The 22,014-nt window shown below is 39.9% G+C and overlaps 1 protein-coding gene across 34 annotated transcripts in view; it reads left to right on the top strand.

Annotated features, from left to right (window-relative positions):
• Nucleotides 1-145: 145 nt before the first annotated feature.
• LOC119726452 overlaps nucleotides 146-22,014 on the top strand; it is a 92,855-nt gene continuing 70,986 nt past the window's right edge. For all 34 annotated transcript variants that reach the window (XM_038198122.1, XM_038198123.1, XM_038198156.1 and 31 more), the window contains exons 1-3: nucleotides 146-270; nucleotides 10,468-10,690; nucleotides 20,852-21,000. In XM_038198122.1, the coding sequence (XP_038054050.1) occupies nucleotides 244-270; nucleotides 10,468-10,690; nucleotides 20,852-21,000 (399 nt within the window). In that variant the 5' untranslated portion in view covers nucleotides 146-243. The remainder of the gene's footprint in view (nucleotides 271-10,467; nucleotides 10,691-20,851; nucleotides 21,001-22,014) is intronic.

Below are 22,014 nucleotides of genomic sequence, written 5' to 3'. Positions count from 1 at the left end.
TTTTTTTGGATTATTTTGTTGACCCGTACCGAGCCGGATTTCCCTGTATAAACGTCTGAGAGAAGTAGGGGGATATATACGCTTCGTTGCGGTACGTCATCCCAATCTACAGTTGGATTGGAATTCAGATGCTTGTTGGAAAAGTTGGGGAGTGGTTTAATACTTGGACGTATCCGTACCTTACGTGAACTATATAGCGGCCAGCAACACTGCCTCTGGTTGGTCAGCACCGTCATCACCAATATGGATAAACGTCACTCGGCACTACAGGCAAGTGTAAACAGTAAAACAAGCTGACATGCTGGTGTTTGCCATTTCATGTTTGTAAACGAATATTCAAAGTGTGTTACATAAAATATTACAACACAGTGCTAGCTATGCAAACAGCTGCCGAGTTGTGAAAGTTGATCATGCAAGTCCAGTCACTCCTTACTACCGAGTGAAAATAAATCATCAGAAAGTGTTTAAAAATTCCCACCTTAGGCCCCCCCCCAAAAAAAAATAAGTCGGTCTCTGGTCAGCGCGCGCGTCGATTTTAATCATGCGCGCCGATCTTTTTTTTTCCAAAATGTTTTTTACCAAAGAGCACCAAGGAATGGGAAATTGCACCAAGGCAAATGATCGAAAGCACCAAGGCAAATTATGGAGGACACCAATATACATGAGGACACCAACAAAGCAAAATAGTACCCACCTTGTATGTACAATTCAAGCTTGAAGAAAAAAACAGAAAGAAAGAAAAAAAAAGCCGCGTGGCCGCGCGTCAATTCCGGAACTTTGGTCTGACAAGAGACCGAATATTTTTTTTTTGGCCTTAGGTGGGTAAATATATACACCCTAGCTATTTCAACGGCCAAGTTGAAAGTTGGGACCTTGGGTGCTTAGGAACATGCAAAACGAAATCAGGCCAACTTTACTCACTCTTTAGCCAGCTCCCCCAAATTTTCATTGTGTAAAGTAAAGGTCCCAAGTGTTTCAACAACTTATATATAGTTTGAAGACTGAATTCAATTTAAAGGAGACCTTCTTCGATATTTTGCACATTGGAGGGAAGTCAAGTGATTTCAAAATGAGGCTAAAGACTAGACTGGTTAATGTCCAACCATGGTCCAACTGTTTGAAAAAGCTTACCTCTTAATTCAGTGTCATATACATGTAGTCTGGTGGCTGATTACGGCGATATGTGTAGAAATAGAGACTAGTACCAGACATGCCAGATGTTTCTTATGGCACAGTTGATTGCAGACTGGGACCTGGAGTGCTCTGAAACTTGCAAAACTAAATCAGACCAACTTTACTCACTCTTTAGCCAGCACAAAAATTCCATTGGGCAAAGAAAAGGTCCTCAGTGTTTCACCAACCAAGTTTGCAGACTCTATTAATTTTTTAAAGGAGACTTTTCTTCAATATTTTGCACATGAGAGGGAAGTCAAGTGTTTTCAAGATGAAGCTAAAAGACTAGATTGGTACATGTCCAACCATGCATGGTCCAACTGTTTGAAAAGGCTAACCTCTTCATTCAGTGTCTTTAGTCTGGTGGCTAACTATGAAAAAATATGTAGTACATGTAAATAGAGACTGGTTCCCGTTTCATGTCACATGTTTCTTTTTGGCACAGTTGATTGATGTAGTACTGAAGTGGTGTTGGACTGGTTGTTTCAGGTGCCAGTCTATCTTCTTGTATTGCATTTGAGTTTTGGGACTGTCATTCCTTCCTCCATACTCATAGTGAGAGTCCCACTTTTTCGGACTAGAGTCAACCTTAAACTTTTCTAAGAACACAGTAAGAGATTCAAGCCAATGACCTGAAATTCGAAACATGATATCATTATAGACCCCCGAATCAATGTATATCTTGACGTTACTTTAATGCTTGTATCCAAATTATAGGCGTCTTGAATAAGTAATTTCTAACTATTCATAAGATGGATGTTTTTGCATCGGGGTGATTGTAAATCAAATTACATGTAGGTTTTGCCCTTCACCGACGTTTAAACACTATACTCAGTGTGTTACCTCCTGAGTGAAAGTTGGAAACATCTTTTTTGGCGGGAACTCGAACCCACAACCTCCTGCTTTCTAGTGCAGACGGTCTTACCACTCAAACCGCCGAGCTAACGGGATCGGTTGGCTGGTTCAACTCTGATGTAGCAGCGGCTACCACATTAACTATTCATAAGATGGAATTTTTGCGTCGGGGTGATGAAAATCAAATTAGGTTTTGCCCATCACCGACGTATAAACACTGTATACTCAAAACATCAGTTGATACTCAATTCCCTCTTAATATAACGATTTGTAAAATATATATTATCAATTCCAATATCTTCCCAAATTGTCAAAACTGGATACTCTGGGACTATAAGAACTCCAAATCATTGATTATGGGGGAAATTCTTCCAAGGTTAGCGAAAAAAACACACTTAATTTTGACTTTGCACAGCGACGTTATGACCATTTCTGGTACACCGAGATATAACAGTTGAACATCCATAACTCAAGTATCTTCACTCCCAAATGGTTTAAAGGGAAAATACAACATTTGCAAACATCAAAAAATAAAACTACCAAATCATTTTGAAATACCTTGCTGGACTGTTAGTGAATGACAGTGTAAAGCATCCTGTAAAATCATGGCACCTGGTCATTTTCAAGAAAACTGGTATTTTTGTATCAATTTCCAACGCTGATCGGCCGATCAGCGTTGGAAAAAACTGGCTTTTTTTCCAAATACTGGCCCCAGTTGACCATCGCACTTGTTTGCAATCGATTACACACCTATGAACGGGTACAAGCCAGCTAGACTGGTTCCCTGACCTTACAATTCCCCAATATATGTAAACTGCTCTGTTTCTTCTTAAATGGAGTCAGGGAACCGGACTACAGGAAAATGATTGTTTTTCTTGGCTTTTATAGCATTTTCGAACCCAAAACCTCAAAAAAGTCAATGTAACTATATTTGCTATATATTTCCAACCCCCCAATTCCATCCATTTCTGAAAATTACAGCAAAAGCAAATGATGTATATTCCCTTTAAATTTTACATGTGATGTCACGTACAGCGCAAAGAAAACAAAAACTTTCATCTTAGCAGTTATTCTTAAATCTTTAACTTGAGTCTTAAGATGGTGGCCTATTTGATTTCTGGACCGAGGTCGTATTTATTGTGATTGTAGAATTTGGAGAGAAAAAAATCGTAATTTTAACACTTTTAACCTGATGAAATGAACGGCAGTTTGATCTCTGCACAGGAATTCAAATTAGGTTTTGCCCTTCACCGGCGACGTATAAACACTGTATACTCAGTGTGTTGCTATGTACGTAAATCAGATTCGAACCAGCCAACCGATCCCGTTAGCTCGGTGGTCGAGAGGTAAGACATCTGCACTAGAACGTGGGTTCGAGTCCCACCCGAGTGATTTTTTCCAACTTTCACTCAGGAGGTAACACACTGAGTATACAGTGTTTATACGTCGGTGAAGGGCAAAACGTAATTTGATTTACATCATTCCGACGCAAAAAAAATCCATCTTAATATGCGCAAGAATTAGAAGTAAGTCCGCCATCTCTGATAAAAGGAACCATTGAGCAGACTCAGGCTAAATTCAGACAGTCATCTGAAAGACTATTGCAAAGTCTGGGTGAGCACTCCCGGATACGGTTTACAAATTCCCGGATTCTGATTCTCCTTTATAGATAGATGAAAGAGTTGCATTATTCACGGTCGTCTAATGAGGATATATAGACCTATTCCTCCCTCTATTCAGTGTACTCTTGATCTTTGTGCGTTGCACAATCTCGACTCAACGGACCGTGGAAGTTGGCCTTTGAACAACTGAGTTGCGATCGGCTTCTGTGAAAACACTGTTCAAAGTGACTCAGTGTAGATTTATACTGACTATTGTGCTATTTTGAAGTTGTCTCTTTTTGTTGTACAACTACATGTATATGCAGGACGTAGAGCAAATATTTAACGGTGCGTAGGATCACTAAATTTTGCTCTTCTGACGTTCGTTATATATGGTGTGAAGGAATGGCTCCAACTTTTTTTAGTAGGGTGAACAACAACTCCAACCTGTTGAAGTTTTAGCTCAGTGGGGTCCATATATTTTGAGAAAATGGTGGAAATATGCAATTTTGTTCGTAACTGGATTTCGTACGTTGCTATTAAACGTACGTAAAAAGGTGCGCCCTCCTTCAGTTGTTTTTTATTCTTCACATGAGGCGTTCTGGCAAAATGTGACAGAGCTACATGAGCAGAGGTTAAAAATGAGGGTTTGTGGGTATCAAGAAAGAGAAGAAAATGCTCCTTACAATCCCTTGAGCTCGTTTTTATCGACATGTCTAAGGGGCGTTTAAAGTTTTGACTTTTTGTGTTTTCGTGAAAATGGAAGGCACGTTTTTCCCATGATTTTTATACTGTGTAGCAGACATAATCAAAGATCAAAAAATCTTAAAATTGAAAAAGAAAATATCCCCATTCGGTTTTTGCATTGTTCTTCACTATGCCTTGTACAATACATTAACAAATTTAAGAAAAATAGAAAGAAAAATATTAAAAACAAATATAAATGAAAAATATGTTTCCAAAACTTAATGAATAAATGAAATACATAAATTAAATATATGAATATATAAAATTACATAATTAAGTATTTGAATATATAAAAATACATATTGAATAATGGAGGACGAAAAACGGACATCCTGCTGTCCGAGTTGCAAAAAAGCAAATTAAACGTTTTCGAAGATTCCGGTTTTCAGCCTTAATTCCTTCTTTCTGCTGAAAGCATTTAGATTTTTGTCCTACATGCGCGGAGAAGAAGTGACAACTGCTCTTCGATCGAACGCTGATATGTACTTAGGCTATGTGCATTTCGGCTTGGCATTTAATCAGATTTTACTATAATCTGGCCATCTTTTTTTCTGCTTCGGTGATGCGTGTCACTTGAGGGACCTTTTCTTACTGCACCATTTCTTACTTTGCTTCGTGTTGGCTTCAATCCTGACGCATTAAAAATAAATCCACCTCAATGCACAATTCACGTTTAATGGAATGCCGTTCGAAAGCAGCCGTATAAAGCCTTTACAATTCAATCTGTTGGCTTTGTGATGCATGTAGGCCATCAACCTGGTAGGTTTGGTTGGTATTAAATGAGGGGAATAATGCTCATTGTGATTTTTGGCAAGGTATGCGCCCTTGTAGTTGGAAACTATGTGATAGCATTGCAGCGGTGGCGGCTTTTTGGGTGTTATCGCCTAAAAAAAAAATGGTGGCCAAAACATGCTTGTTACCCGCATATAATTAATCCGGTAACAAGCATATTGGCGGCCATTTTGCAAAAGAAAATCAAAAGTGATAACACCCAAAAAACTGCCACCGCTCACATTGCAAAGCTATCTCACATTTTCCAACTGGATGTGCATACCTTGACAAAAATCGCTAGTATGAGTATTACTCCTTTCGATCAAATGATACCGGTGGCCCAGTTTTTTGATCGAAGCTGACTTAATGCAGACAAGTAAAGACGCTGAGTTGACACAGACACCAATAAGTACCTGCACTTCGAAATATTTTCAGTATTTTCACTCTTCAGTGTGCCCATGACATGCCACCAAGACGAAATTAGAAATAAATAACATATAACAAAGATAAAACTTGATTTGTCGTTTTTCACTCTCTGTTTTTTTTTTTTTTTGTATTTTTTTTGGGGGGGGGGGGTGGGGTGGGGGTGGTATTATTAAACCAGCAATGATTTAACCAGGAGCGTTTTCAGGCGCGGTTCTATGGGGGGGGGGGGGGGGGGGAGGGGCTGGGGGGGGGGCTGTAGCCCCCCAAAATTTTGTCTAGCCCCCCAAAATAAATTCCGTAAAAAAAAAATTGCATTAGCAAAAAGAAGGATTGTGATGTACATGCGAACAGTCTCCCCCTAAAGAAGAAATAGCCGTGACAAGGGTGCATTAGTTAATATAGTGTAAATAATTTTAGGATTTTATTGGCGCTCCCCATTGAAAATATGGCAGGATCCCCCCCCCCCCCTGCCCCCCCCCCCTCCCCCCACCTATTGATTTTCGGAGGCCTAAGTGTCAGGAAAAAATAACCGGTCTACATTTCAGCACGCCTCCCTGAAAAAATCTGGATCCACCCCCCCCCCCCCCAAATATTTGTTTTAGAACCGCGCCTGAGCGTTTTCTCTTCGAAGATGATCCCTATATGGAGTTAGTTCTGAAGCTCATCGTCAATTTGAGAAATAACCCTCTCTCCATTTGAGTGGCTTTCTGGTTTATTATATTTAAAAAATATTTATTATTTCTGGTACTGGAACCAAGGATTCCTCAAAAGTGCCCAAGGCACTGTAGCTCGAAAGCCTGAGGAAACATGCAGAGAGAATGAAATGAGAAGATAGTGACAGTTTTAGAGGTGGGAGGAAAACCCCAGAAGAATATTCTGAGGAAATTTCACGGAATCAGGTAGGGACTGAAAACCCAATCCACATGTGGACCACGGCAGGAATCGCACCTGACCCCCGAAAGTACATTTTCATCCATATTATTTTCAGAAATACAAGTTCAAAGTCCCCTTCTGGGCTTTGAATCTTACCCGCTACATACCCCGAAGTGCAGACAGAAAAACACCTCATTAAAGATATAGTCCATCATTTGTAATTTGTGCATTTTGTTCGTTTGAAGCGACAAAAGTGTTCAAAATCTAATGAAGGATACTGAACAACAAACCTGATGAAGTTTCAGCTCAGCTTCAGTTGTATATTCCGAGAAAAACAGCATTCTAGGATCTCAATTCAAATCAAAAGTTGCTGAATCATGTTTTGAATTGGGCCTGAATTCAGCGTCCGAGACACGTTCTCACTGAGCCGGTTGCAGCTATACGCGATGTCGCGCACTGATCCGACGAATTATAGCAACCGCACGCGCGTGTGCGTCATGCCGATGCTTGCGCGCGCTTCGCCGAATAACAAAACGAACTACTAATTAAAATTTTCCTACGGTGCGTCTTAAGACGCACCATTGGAAAGGCCTTCCTTTGTTGATTGCTTCAAAATGACAGCTTGCCAGAAAGAATAATTTCACAGGGAGTTTAGTCCACTTTATCTTTCAACCAAGTATGTTTTTCAACAATAATTACGCCAGTTACTTTTCGGATGGATGCAAATGATGGACTATAGCTTTAAGAAAGGACCACTGCATGGGTTACAAACCATTGTTGTTGTTTTGTTGTCGGGTGAGGTAATTTTTGGCCTATTTACCGCTCTGTTACCTTCGGCGGTGGCGCTTCACAATGACCGCGGCGCTCTCAAACTACTTACGGTGGGAATACGGAGAGTATAGGCCTATTAAGTGTGCATAGGGTCCAATATTTTGACGGAACCTCAAGGGCAAAATAGGTCAACGGTTGTTTTGTGGACGCCTGACCTCAAGTATTCAATTTTGACGTTGTTGAAAAGCAGAAACGTATTAAAACGATTGTTAAAAAAAAAGATCGGTTATTTTTTTATGGTTCTTTGAAAGGAGAAAATCAGTATCTAAATTCCTCGGAAGCCTGTGGAAAATGTACTTTTCGGATAGCTTAGAAGAGCAGAAAAATAGAAACCTCGAAGGCCTTCGATCTGCGTGGATGTCTGCTGCTCTAAGAAGAAGAAAACAAGTACCAGTGCACAATAAGCTCTGGTGAGAAATGTGACGCCGATGGCACATTATGGAGCACTATATTTTAGTCTGGTTCCCAGACCAAAAGATTCTGACTATTCCTGATGAATCTTCAGTAATACATTGTATTACAATTTACGTCACATGACTAAAACGGGAGGAATTCCTTATTTTTCCGAAAATGTCCGAAGTTTGCCGAGTTCCGTCGACAATCGGATAGCGTCCGAGTATTTCCGAGTATAATATAGGCCTAGGTTTAATTAACTGCTAATTGCTGCTAATTGCTTATTAAAAACTTTTTAAAATGAGTCGATAATTAATATTCATTGCTTTTATTAAGAAAGCTTGAAATTCAACGACGATTTTGTGCATCAAGTACACTCGGATCGTACGGGCGAACTTTTTGCTGCGTCATGAACTATTTTGAATTTAACGATCGTAACCGAGATTTTCCAAAATTCGGTCTTCATTCGGCTCCGCCTGCTAACAGTGCTATTTGGGTGCCTAATTTTGAAGATTCCAGATCAACATCAGTCAATGTTATCTTACAGAAATATCAAACTGTATTATCATAACTGTATGATATTACGAAGCAAGTGTTTTGTTTACAAATTTGATCAGAACATTAAAAGCTTTAAGTGATAAAGCGAAATCGGAAACGAAGCCGAGCTTTGAAAAAGGGCCGTCAATGTCGTCATATTTATTTTTAGCCACGGAGGCTGCCTGACCTAAACGTGAGCGTCGGGAATAATTGTCAGGTCTAGGGAACCAGACTAACTATATTTTTGGTCAATTTTCATTTACTCCTTGTGGATACCGCGTCCATGCACTACAAAAAATACCACGTGACTATACCATTACTGCACATAATCTTGCCTTCGTTTACAAAAACGTACACATTTTCATAAACAACTTTACGAATTTTTACAAATAAATTTGTTTAGAGTGCATTTACTGACGACGGCATGACATTTGCTCAATTTCCGGTTAAATCGATTTCTCTGCGCATCGATCGAGACATAATAGGGCGTTTTCCCGATAACTTTTGTTAAGGGTGTACGACGGCATGGCATTAAATTCTTGGTCAAATATGTTTGGTCAATTTTCGGGGACTTACAGACCGACCGACTGGCCGACCGAACACCAAGTGACATGTAGATGCTCCTGCCAGAGCTATAGAAACGGAAGTCCACTTTTCATCCATAATATTCACAGCGTCACGGCACTCTTTGTGGATAGCTCATCTACAAGGCGGACACTTTTTTCCTTTGCTTTTATATACAAAACAATGGTTCCCATTTGGTCCATGATATGACTGCAGGAGTGAAAGAATGGTGGTACAACGACGACAAAACAACCTTTAAAAATGCAAGGCACAATACAATGTATGCATTTTTCAAGTTCATGCATTCATTCGGATGACCTTTTAATGAACGCTATATAAACTTGAAATACTCGCAAAGTTGATGAAAATATAATGGGAGTAATCTATTATACTTTCGTGCTTAAGGCCATTATTTTTTTTATGTGGAATGGCGTTCTATTTCTCTGATCGCCACACCAACATGGAACGCAGCAAATAATCGCCCTAAGGTAGATCCTTACTCACCTTGATAAAATCACGTCCTTCTTTGTACCAGTTCCATTCGAGAAAAAAAATTACTTCCTTGCTCAGGGGAAATCCTCTATAGTTCTGTCGGTCACATTATGTCAAGAACCCATATCCTTAATTGTGCTAAGAGAGAATTACATGCCCGACCTGCCCGTCTTTTTTTCGTCACTTCGATGTGTCCCGTTAACCCATAGCCCTACAAACAGGGCTGTAAATGGCTCTCGTTTTATAGCGTTGGTCTTATTACTGATGTTATTAATAAGACCAATGTCAAAAGACAGCCATCTACAGCCCTGTTTGAAGGGCTACCGTTGACCTTGCTTTATATTATATATTTGTGTGTGTGGAACAATATGATCTTAAAGACTGTTGAACATGACTGTTGACATGCATATAATTAAACGAAAAGCAACTTCGGCAGCCCTGCTACTGTTTGAATGGTTACACACCTATGTCCCGACACACATGTTCCGACATTATGTTCCGACCGATCGTGTTCCTTACCCTATCCCTAGCCCCAAACGGGCTAACACAATATTATGTGCGGGTTGGCGGAACATAGGAGTGTCGGAACATTGGGGTATCGGGACATAGAGTAGGCATCGTTTGAACAGTCTCAGACAGTCAAAAGTTCCATCGACTTCCCTGCCATGTCTTTATAGTCACAAACAGTCAGATCATATTTCAAGCAAGCACTCTGACTATTCAAATTCAGTCAGAACCAGTGGGAAGTATTGGCTTCCCCATTTGTACTAACGTGCTCTCCTTAATAATTTGAACAACAGAGACTAGGGAAGTTCAAAGGTTGACTGCGGAATGGGGATGTATTTCTGTGTCCTTGGATTGGCTTTTAGTAGCGATCTAAGGATCGCCAAAGCACCATGGAAGGTCGAAGTTGGGCCACTCACCATCATGCATGCAACCCCATTAAAAGTTGTCAAGTACGGTATTTGCTCCTCGGTATCTTTTGCCTGACCCGAAGGGCCAGCCAACTGTATCTAATTCTACCTCCATGGCACTACCGACTGACCGACTGATGACTGACTGACGGACTGACCGACGGACCGACTGACCGACTGACTGACCGAACCACACATCCACCCACATACACAACCACCACCCACATACCCACCCACCGACTGACCCACCCACTGTAAGTTTAATCACTACTATTTTTTCTCCCCAACAGGAATGGCGGCAAAACACCCTTTTGGTCATCCTCACAGTTGTCATGGCGACATCTCACCTGTCACGTGTTTCTGGATACCCAAGTGGTCCACCTATTGATTCTTATCCCGAACTCTGTTCAAACATGCTGCCATCTGGTCATTCGGGGTCACCGAGTGAACCTCCATCACCATATTTCGTGTCCTTCAACGAAACAGAATATACGCCTGGGCAGCTTTTAGAAGGTAAACACAATCACAGCATATTTCATTGCATGTATTTTGTTTTGATTAATCTACTAAAAAGACAGTGCTGTGAAGGGTTATAGGGGTGTTCGGGCGAATTTAGCGGGTGTGACGTGGTTGGGGACTTACGTTGGCTAACTACCCCCACTTTCGTCTGATGATTTACAGCTCTCTTAAAGGCCTGGAATGCGCCCAAGTGGGCCACAAAACGCGTTTTAAACGAAATGATATTAAATGAAAAGAGCATTTAAAAGTAGAATATAAACGTCCACACAATCATCCTTTGCAAACTGGGCGTTTTGTATTATTCTTGCGAGAACAAATTTTGGGGGTCAAAAGGCTCCGAAAACTCGAGCTTTTCTCGGAAACGGTAAGACATTAGGCTTTTTTCCGTTCAACCAGACCTTTAAAATAATATAAGTCTTGGACTTTGAATTTATTGACTTCAACCCCCCCCCCCCCCCCCACGGAATTCTTGTTATCTCGTAGTCCGGGATAACAACCGCTATAAATGACAGATTTCGGAAATACATTGCAGTAGGACATAATAATTACAATTTAGAGGTAAACTTTTGATCACAACTCTAGAGAATTTTGTACCTGTAATTTGCGACCGAAACTCCGGTCTTCAGCAGGATGACTCGGATTTTGCATCCTTGACCTTACGGACATGTAATCCCAACACCGAGCCATAGACTCCTGGGAGTTTGTACCGTCTCCCGACTCCCGTTCCGGTTTAGAGAAGGTTTGTATTGGCTCTGATGTAGGCTGCCTCCTTCGCCCTCCTTTCAAAGTATCGTGCGTCTATGTCTAAATGTTTACTTAGGAAACGTCAACGTGATGGCCTGGTGATTCTATATAGATAGGTTGAGAAACCTCCGAAGTGGACGAACTGGGGCGACGGTGCTCCGAAACCTAGTCTTGAGGGACCTCTCGGTCTCTCCAATGTAGGATTCTGTACACTGGCCTTGCCTGATCTGTCCGTGACAAGGGATTTGGTAGATCACTCCAGTGTGGTCGTAGCTGTTTTATCCTTTGGTGATACGAGAAGTGAAGGAGGCAGCCTACACCAGAGCCTACAAACCTTCTCTATTGGTGATACGAGAAGTGAAGGAGGCAGCCTACACCAGAGCCTACAAACCTTCTCTAAACCGGGACGCGCGGTAAAAACTCACAGGGGGCGATGTTGGGATCCAGGTGTCCGTAAGGTCAAGGATATGCAACGTCCTTGATTGTTTACCTCTGAATATATTACTAACACAGATGAAATGTCACGCTCATACCATAATAATTATTTGCATATACGGTTAGGCGGATCGGAGCTAAAGGCAATTAATTTACATTTCTCGGATTGCCGCGAGAAACTATTCTTTGCGTTGACTGTATGGAAAGTGGTTTCGTTTCTTCCCCTCTTATTATTTTGCCTTGAGAACGACACAGCTAGTGTCCCACTAATAGTGAGGTACATTAGTAACAAAAATGCTAAGGATCGTTACACAGTGGACAAAAGCACCATTTTTTCACCAAAGCATCTCCATGGTATACCTTTTCGAAAAAAAGACGGACGCAAAAAATTGGATGATGGAAAGGGCATGTATGACGTTATTATGACGTCATCAGCTAATTATTACATGAAAAAATATAAATTAATAATAATCTTCAGAACTGCAAGCATCTCAACAACAAATTTGGTATCAAATTAAAGGGGACAACAAGATCTTTCATTTGAGTGGTATGTCATTGGGATGGAATATAGTTGAGGGTGATTTTGTGGGTCAAAAAAACCTTTTTGGTCAAAAGACCTGTTTTTTCCGGCTAAAATCATGGATTTTGGGTAGTCACTTTGACACCTGGTTTTAACATGCAAACAGTATGTGGTATTGTGAGATGTTGTTTTTAAGTCAGAGAGAAAGGCTCAAATTCTATGCCAAAAGATTTTTTGTAATTGATTATTAGTATCTTAAATGTTTAAACTTGTTCCAAAGATAAGCGGAGAAGTGAGGTACCAATAGTGATAAAATCGTGACACGGGTGGACAAAAGCACCATTTTCACACCAAAGCATCTCCATTATTTACCTTTTCGAAAACAAGGTAGGATACAAAAATTGGATGATGGGAAGGGCCATTTATTACATCATTATGACGTCATCGGCTAATTATTACACACTTATACATTAAAATGGAGATATTAGTTAGGAATAAGCCATGGATCGTTTTTTTTCATTTAATATACGTTTCTGAGATCAAGGAAAGCTGTGCAGTTACCAATTTTGTTCTTAGTTCTTTAAAAGATTTAAATACAAATAGTTTGATAAAATGAGGGATGTTTTCTAATTTAATGTATTATATTAAACATGTATGTACATGTACATTTGACTCTCGCTCCTATCCCCTGTTGTGATCAATGATTCGTTAAAATGCAATGTCTTACGTCGTGATTATCTCATAAATGTTACCTCAGGAATGATGCCACAAGGCATTATTTTCCACAAAAGTTTCTACTTTCCCTTCGGCTCCGTATTCTACATCAACTGGCAATGCATTTATTGCCCTAAACCCTTCAACATTAGCCAGGAATTGAGCATATACTTCTCTGGCGTTACAATTTAAACCTTTTTGTGGACAACGTAGTATTTCTGGTGTAGTTTGCATGCAGATAATGCAAGCAGTCCAATCCATGATGACTGTCCTGAAATACGATAGTAACTGTTCACATAAGCAATAAAAAGGTAGAATGTTCAAACCAATTATACGTTCGAATGTTGCAAAATAATACGTTTTGTGGAAGTTTGTAAACTTGCAAAGGTATATTTTACGCAAGATGAATTATATCTACAATTTCTACGAAGACTTCTGTTCATTTTTACCAAAATCTCTAATAATTAATAAACAAGACTACAGATGAAGCTTATTTAAAGATTATTTATTTGCACGATCTCAGTCGCAATCCAGCTTTGTGTAAACAAGAAAGGATAAACTACTCACACAGTGGCCCTTCAGAGATGCTCTGCCCGTGTCACACAGAAGATGATGTCAGATGGATAGATGGATGGAATAGGATAGACGGTCCATCAACGACAAGGATAGTGTATTTAATCGAGAAACACACTATCGAACCTTCGGACTATTGAATCTTATTTTCAAGCCCGCTGGAACAAAGTTTTGCCAGGGGGTGCTGGAATTTCTAAAGGACGGACAAAATTAATGCTAACGCGGAGCACAAAGCCCTTACGGCGTGGCTTAAAGGGCCCCTAAAAGCTTTGGAATATGGATGCTCTGTGGTGCAATATGAGGCGATTCCTGGCCACTTTCATATGACTTTTTTAGCAAAGGTTTTTTTGAGATTATAAAGAAAATTAATTTTACTTTTTTGTTTAGAATATACTGTTGCTCTTATGACGTTTCTACTGTACTGAAAAGTCGAAAACCCTGTATTTTTTATCTCCATTTTTTGTTCCATTTAATTCTGGACAAAGAATTGTATCATTATGCATGACATCGCACGTAAATATAATGGTTGCTAGGCTGCTTTCTTACATTTAGTAAATTCCGTCGTGTATGTTTTTTTCCCCCGAGCCCTTACGGTGTGAGGCCACAGGGCCAGGGGCCTGCTTTAAGGCCCCTGAAAATGTTGGATTCTGGATGCACTGTGATGAAATATACTGAAGTATATACTTAAACTTATAAAACCCGAAAGGGTGTTTTTTGGTTCAAGTTAAAACAAAATGGTTCCACTGGAAGCGGGTGAATTTCTGTTCATAAAAATATTCACATAGGCCTAAACGATGTAGCTCTTGATATATTTGCAGTGTTATTTGTTTGTTACAGGGAATGGCAAATATAAAAGACTAACAGACCAAATGCATCTTTATGTTTATGATCGGTAGGTGGCAAGTTTGCGGCTAGGCAAGGATTTATCGGTCTACTGAGTTTTTATGAGGAAAAACTTGCAAAGGGTAACACATGAATAGCTTTTTTATTAAAACGAAACTACACTGGAACTAGTTTCAATGGAAGCCCGTCCCACTCCTATTAGGTTGGGATGTGTGTGAACCTTAATATTTGTTAATGTTGAGTACAGAATGCTAGCAACGTCAATGAAATTTTTAAATGAAAAGAAAAACCTTCAGGGGAAAGGTATGAACTTTGCCCCTATTGAAAGATTGAATGAAAAAAATTGTGACAAGCATAATCAACTTTGCCACCATTGTCATGGAAAAGGTTATTTTTTTCAGGTCAAAGCTTCCATAATGGCGGAAATATCATAGACATGTCATGATTTTAGATACATTGAGAGAAATATCGATTCTGCACTGCCTGAAAATTTAGAAAATACCTCCTCCTGATATTTTACAGTGTTACTTTGTGCTAGACGTTCGAAGCGCCGCGCTAAGCCGCGGCAAAACTAGAAACGAACAAAACGAGGGAGATATTTTTAGAGCAAGCATAATGTATAGCGCAGCGGCGCAATTTCAACGTCGTAGAACACTGCTGGCTGGAACACATTTTTGCCCGGGAGTAGGGGGTGCTTAAGCATATTTCAGCACCCCAATCCAAAAAGTTGGGGGTGTTGCAGCACCCACAGCACCCCCCGTTCCCGCGGGCTTGTTATTTTCGTCTCGGACTATTGAACCTTCGGACTGATTAACCTTATTCTAAATTCGGACTATCGAACCTTCGGATAAATAAACCTTCAGACTGATGAACCTTCGGATTAATGAACCTTCGGACTTTTGCATCAAATGTTCGGATTAACGAACCTTATTTCATTTTCGGACTAACGAACCCCCCTTATGGAAATTTTGTGCATTTGAACTATCGAACCTTCGGACTAAAGAACCTTCGGACTATTGGACCTTCGGACTATCGAGCCCCCGTTTGTAATACATTGTTAAAAGACGTATCATCACCATTTCCGGCCACTCTGTTAATCTATTTCAGGTTACCACGTTCCTTTCTGTCTGGCTCCTAACCCATACCTCATTACCCGTAATATACAACACATATAAGAATGTTACGTCTTCCAGCTATAGTAAATGGTCAAAACAAATGGACGTGGTAAAGACCAAATTCAAGGAGCCGCACAATGTCACACAATTTATTTTCTGCGTGACAAATACCGTCATTGTAGCACTTTTGTCCATAATAAAAAATGCTTAGATTTTTCAAGAAAATTTGAAAATAGTGACGTCACTGCAACAGCAAATCAGCTTATTGTTACTTTTAAGTAACAATAAGCTGATTTGCTGTTGCAGTGACGTCACTATTTTCAAATGTCACTGATTATATCACTCTTCAATTCCCTGACCCTCAAAATGTCAAATTAATTACTTGGAATCTCATCACAACGCTTTACGACCTTATTTTCTACAATTAATTACTGTACGAACTTGGTAGTATATTGTGACGTCATTATTACGTCATAAAGTACCCTTCCTGTCATCTGATTTTTTACATCCTACCCTATTTTTGATCGTAACACATTGCCAAAGCATTGGTGAAAAAATGGTGCTTTTAAATACCATGTAACGATCCTTAGCATTTTTGTTACAAATGTAGTTCGCTATAAGATGCCTCACTTTTCCGCTTATCTTTGGAACAAGTTTAAACATATTTATGATACTAATAATCAATTACAAAAACTCTGGCATAGAATTTGAACTTTTCTCTCTAACTTAAAAACAACATCTCACAATACCACATACTGTTTGCATGTTTAAACAAAGTGTCAATGTGACTACCCAAAATCCATGATTTTAGCCTAAAAACATGTCTTTTGACCAAAAAAGTTTTTTTTTGACCCACAAAATCACCCTCAACTATATTCCACCCCCATGACACACCACTCAAATGAAAGAGCTTGCTGTCCCCTTTAATTTGATACCACATTTGTTGTTGTAATGCTTGTAGTTCTGAAGATTATTATTAATTTATATTTTTTTCATGTAATTATTAGCTGATGACGTCATAATGACGTCATACATGCTCTTCCCATCATCCAATTTTTTGCGTCCGTCTTTTTTTCGAAAAGGTATACCATGGAGATGCTTTGGTGAAAAAATGGTGCTTTTGTCCACTGTGTCACGATTTTTTCACTAAGGTACCTCACTATAACATTTCGAAATTAATGACAAAGAACACACTCTGTGATATCTGCAACGCATATAGGACTGATGCTTGAGATTTGGGGGGCCCGTTGGCGACAATTGTATAAATTCGAGGAGCTTTTTTAAGTACCATTTATTTTATAAATTCCATCTTATGAATACCGGGTCATTGTCACGCGAACCCGGATACGAATACAATGCCAGCAGCATGCCTAATCCTTCAACTTGCCAAAATCCATTATCGGCACTGGCCATTGTTGATGATTTTGCCTGTATTTGCCTCGGCATTCTAGGTCGAAGGTTGTTTTGGGGGACACCCAGGCAAACTATGTCGTCTGCTTCACTTGTAAATATAGTTTTGTCACTGAAACCAGATCAGTAATGTTTGAAATCGGAGGATATGCTGTGATCGTTAGTCATTGGGAATATTTTGTGCCGCCAATCATTCCTCTGTACTTACTTCGTGTTCAAGTTTTTCACCATCTTTAATCTTCCTATAATATCAACGACACTGCCACTGACGTCACACTTGGACACTATCAAGATAGGGCAATCTCTGCGTTATGCACATTCATGATGTCCAGGACTTTAGAGAATTGGTTATAATATTATAACAAGGAATAATGGTTGGCAGCTCATTCGTGGACTGGTTGAAAGTGGTCCGGACTTCCAACCAGCTGATCTGAGTTCGAATCTCAGTGAGCGTTTTTCACTTCTTCTCATTTTACCTTTTAATTAACTAATGTGAGGAAGGAACATTACAAGACGTAGGCTAAAGCCTATGTTGGGTTTGTGTTGTGGAGAACGAGGCATTAGATATGCATGTGATGTACCAATCAGAAGATGGGAAGCGGATGTCGTTTGGGGGGAAAAAGATTCGCACCCGGGCAGCCACCATGCAGAGACCCGCTCACTAAAGCTGGGGCATTGGTGGTTGACACTGGGGCAGACACTAGTTTATGAAATAGACCATTGCGAATGCCATGGTCTACGATATGTGAACAGATTCGCTGATTAATTAGGCAAAACAACCGCCTCTTGACCTCTAAATTTTGACCAATAAGCGGGCCCTTTCTATATCGGGTCTTCGGTCATTCACATTGCGCGTCATAGACAGTGGATAACAAACAACCCGTGTAACGCACTCTGTATCATTTTACGCAATATGCGCCCGGCTGTTGTTGCATTACGAAACACTGCATTCGAATTGACCAATCAAACCATTTCGTCCTGATTTGGGAATGAAATGACGTCACAATTTAGTAAAGTCGACTCTGATTGGCTGGCGCGTGGCTTGCATAAATCTGCATGTCTAGACATATCAGACGTTATACTTGCTCGTACCCCCGCCCTGCAAACAGGACAGGGCGGGGGTACAAGCGAAACGTTATACAGGAGGATTGGCTCCGTGGATAACGGGCGATACTCAAACTAAGCAGACACGAGGATCACGTGATGGCTAATTGAACGCTCTCGTGATGCAAGTTTCGCTTACACACTCTAAAAACAACTTAGTCAAAATATTGACTAGTTTTCCCAGTTATTGGAAATTGAATAGGAATTTAGTTAAACATGCAAAGTTCAATACTATGACTAGAAACGTAGTTGGGTTCGACTCCAATTTCAGTTATTTGCCTAACTACTTTTCCAAAGTCAATAATACTGACTGGAAAAATCTAGTCAGATTGACTGATTTTCAGTTGCACCCAGCTGACCCTGAATGGCTAGTCCAATTTGACTGGTTTCTAGTCAAATCTGACTAATGCTTTTTTAGAGTGCACAATGTTTGAGGTAATCAAACGCACCCATTACAACATCGTTACGACTCCTACAAGCAATTTGATTGATGTAACGACATTACAGGATTTTCTGTCACCGAAGCATTATGTTGGTCCAATATGCCTACACTGAGGGGCGTTCATGATGAACTTGCTACGCTTTTAAAAGTGCGCTTGTTGTTTGTGCCCTTAGGGCCGCCACGTTGAACCAAAATCATCTAGTAACCTCCCAGGAGCAGAGAGTGCGGTGCGTCCAAAGCAGAGAATGCGGTGCTGCGCTCTTTGTTAACCGAACAAAGACGGGAAAGTGCAGCCGTGCAGTCACCAGCGCTATACCAATTTATTTGTTGCCTATAATAGTAGGCTATTATACCGTCCAAAAAGTTGTTCAAGACATACATCAAATAAAACTGTGCTTTTTGCTCTTTCACATACTTGGTTTTTTTTTCCCCGGGGGTTGGGGGAGGTTAACCGATGACTTATGGGTGATTTATCATTTCGCAGTCGATCAGCCACGAAAACAGTTCAAAAGCCCATCGCCGTGAATTTTGATCCCTCCATTCCATTGCAAGAAACAACGACTTTGGTCCCACTTCATCCCAAATCTCAACGAAATACAGGCTGAGTAAAAAAAAAAAAAAACGAAACCCAAATGTCGGGCCAATTGTTTTAGTGAAGTTCTGCATGTAGCACTTTTCAAATCTATAGGATATGAAAGCCACATTAATAAGCTTTCTTTTAGTACAAGAATTATTCAAATCACCTATGTACTTTTCAAGTTACGGAGTTTTAAACACATCCGCCGTTTTAAGGTTCTGCATGTCCACGGATCACAAAAAAAGGTCAGTGTTCTTTCAGCAAAACGAAACAAATCACATAAGGAGGTGTGTATTTTGTTTTCGTTTTGCTGAAAGAACACACCTTTTTTTGTGATCCGTGGACAGAACTTTAAAACGGTGTTTTTTATGGTTCTTGTACTAAAAGAAAGCTTAGAATTGGGCTTTCATATCCTAAAAGTGCTACATGCAGAACTTCACTAAAACAATGGGCCCGACATTTGGGTTTCGACATCAGTTTATAGTTTGGGCCCTTCAATTGTGTTTACAAACCCTTGAGCTTATTTAAACCTCGTGATGCAGTAATAACATGTTAGTTCGACGTGGTGGGTATGCATTTCTTTCTGATTTTTTCTTCCAATTCTCATATTGCGAAATCGACCATCCGTCATTACCCACACATGGAAATAAACTAAAATAATAAATCGGAATCCAATCACATTCAAACTGGCTACCTATCGCTGAATTAATGGTAAACTTTCCTATTGAAAGTACTTCAACTGAGAAAAAGGCAATATTGCATAGCTTTTTTTTTCACACGCTGCATATGTCGATTAGTCATGGTCAGGTCCTCCGTCTTTTTTGAAATTCGTTTTTCATGTTAATCCGGCCAGTAAACAACTTACAGTAACTTTATTCGTTTGTTCATCGTATAATTTTGTTCGAAACGATTTCACATTTCATTTTTTGTCCCCATGGATAGTAGGCCTACAGAAAGTTACCCAATTTGAAATATATTTTGAAAATATTTGGCTTGCTCAATTTCACAAAAAAACAACAACATAGGCCTAGGGATAAAGTACACCTTATTGATTTTCAAATGTGAAAATTTCACGTAATTTGCATACTCTATTCCCAAGTTATAACTATTTTAATAAACAAATCTGTAATCCTCATCCAGCTCAGTAGCTTCTAAAATGGTATTCCACGAACAGCTTTAAAAATTGTTTCTTTTAGCAAAACGTTTATTTAACCCTAAACGAGCGAATCCGCCCCCCCCCCAACTTTTTCTGCGTTACCCTTGAAAAAACAAATTCGCTACCCGAGCTGTTCTGAATTTCTAGCCTCGAGTCTTGCGCATCTTTTGATACCACAAACATAAAATTCGGACAACGAACAATTTTCCGGCGTGAAAACTGAATTTCTCCATATACGTTTAATATACAAAGCAGAATTACCATTCGTGCATTTGATTAATTAATTAGCCATAATTCCCAGACCCTTTGACCTATAGTCATGAGATGGTCAAAATAGCCCGGCCCTTTTAGGGTCAATACTCCCGATAGCATGGATCAATTTTAGGCTTTTTTGTTTTACATGAATGGAAGAAGATGCTCTTTTCAGATATGCTTCAATGGGGTTTCAAATTTGATTGCCTTTTAAGAAAAAAAAAAACCCGTTAATTTGATTAACTTTTTTTTTTTACTCGCTCTTTACAGTTACTCTTGAAGCGATTCTGCCAATCAGCGATTATTTCAAGGGTTTTCTTGTCATCGTGGATAACACGCCAAGAACAATAGGCCCTCAAGGAGAATTTTTTAACGTTAGTGAAGGAACTCAGGCCCTTGACTGCTCAAATAGCACACAGGTAAGCATCTATTATTTTCTTTTTCAGTTTAACGTACCAAACAAATTCCGTGCCTATATGGCAGGGCCAAGTTTTGCTTGTATATTTTCATGTACCTTTAGTGTATTAAATAGGAGTAGCTCCCCTTAGAAAACGAACATTATTTTAGTTTAAGTTTAGATCCCTCCCCCCTTCTTAGCGGTGTGCCCCTGGTATGGTTCTTTATTTAAGCCCAAGCTTCCCTTTGTAATGCTGCCACATGGTCAAGCCACCCTTTACTTTAGTTCAGCCAGCAGACCAGCGAGTCAACTTCATAGTACATGTATATTTCCCCCTACCTGGAGAGTGTCTTTCTGCTTGGGTTTGTCTGCTTGTAGAGTCAATTGATTTTCGTCAAAAGTGTATTCTAATAACCGAGATTCAATTTTGAATTGATTGTAATAACGTGAGATGGCATCACAATATTTTTGGCGAGCTGCGAAGCAGATGCGAGCCTATGTAATACCAATTTCCGTCCGTCTGTCCGGGCGCCCGTCCGCCCGGCCGTCCGTCCGTCCGTCCGGACGTCCGCCCGTTCTGACCATACCACCCTTGTGGGGTGATGTTCCTTTCAGGACACATCACCCCACTTTTTACACAATAGAAAAACATCACCCCAGAAGGGAATCTTTAGAAAAAGGGATAATGGGAACACAATGCTATCACCCCACTATTCCGTCTGGCTAGAATGTCCGTCCGTCCGTCCGGCCGGCCGGCCGCGTTCAGATAAAAATGTTGAAGTTTTTGGTTCTAGTTAACTTGGGGAAAAAATTAAATGCAGTTGTCATGTATCATCTCTATAACTTCAGTTAGGTTCATATCATTGCAGTAAATTTTACGATTTTATTGAGGAACTTTAATTCAAGGAAATGTTAAATTTTTTAATTGTTACATGTACATGTACACTGGTATAACATGTACATGTATGTATACAGGTATAACATGTACATTTACACTATGCATTTTGGGGATGTGCATGAGCTTCTGGTTTGATCT

Source organism: Patiria miniata, unplaced genomic scaffold (genome assembly GCF_015706575.1).
Source record: "Patiria miniata isolate m_02_andy unplaced genomic scaffold, ASM1570657v1 HiC_scaffold_2, whole genome shotgun sequence".
NCBI lineage: Eukaryota > Metazoa > Echinodermata > Asteroidea > Valvatida > Asterinidae > Patiria > Patiria miniata.
This window is presented reverse-complemented; position numbering and strand designations above follow the sequence as displayed.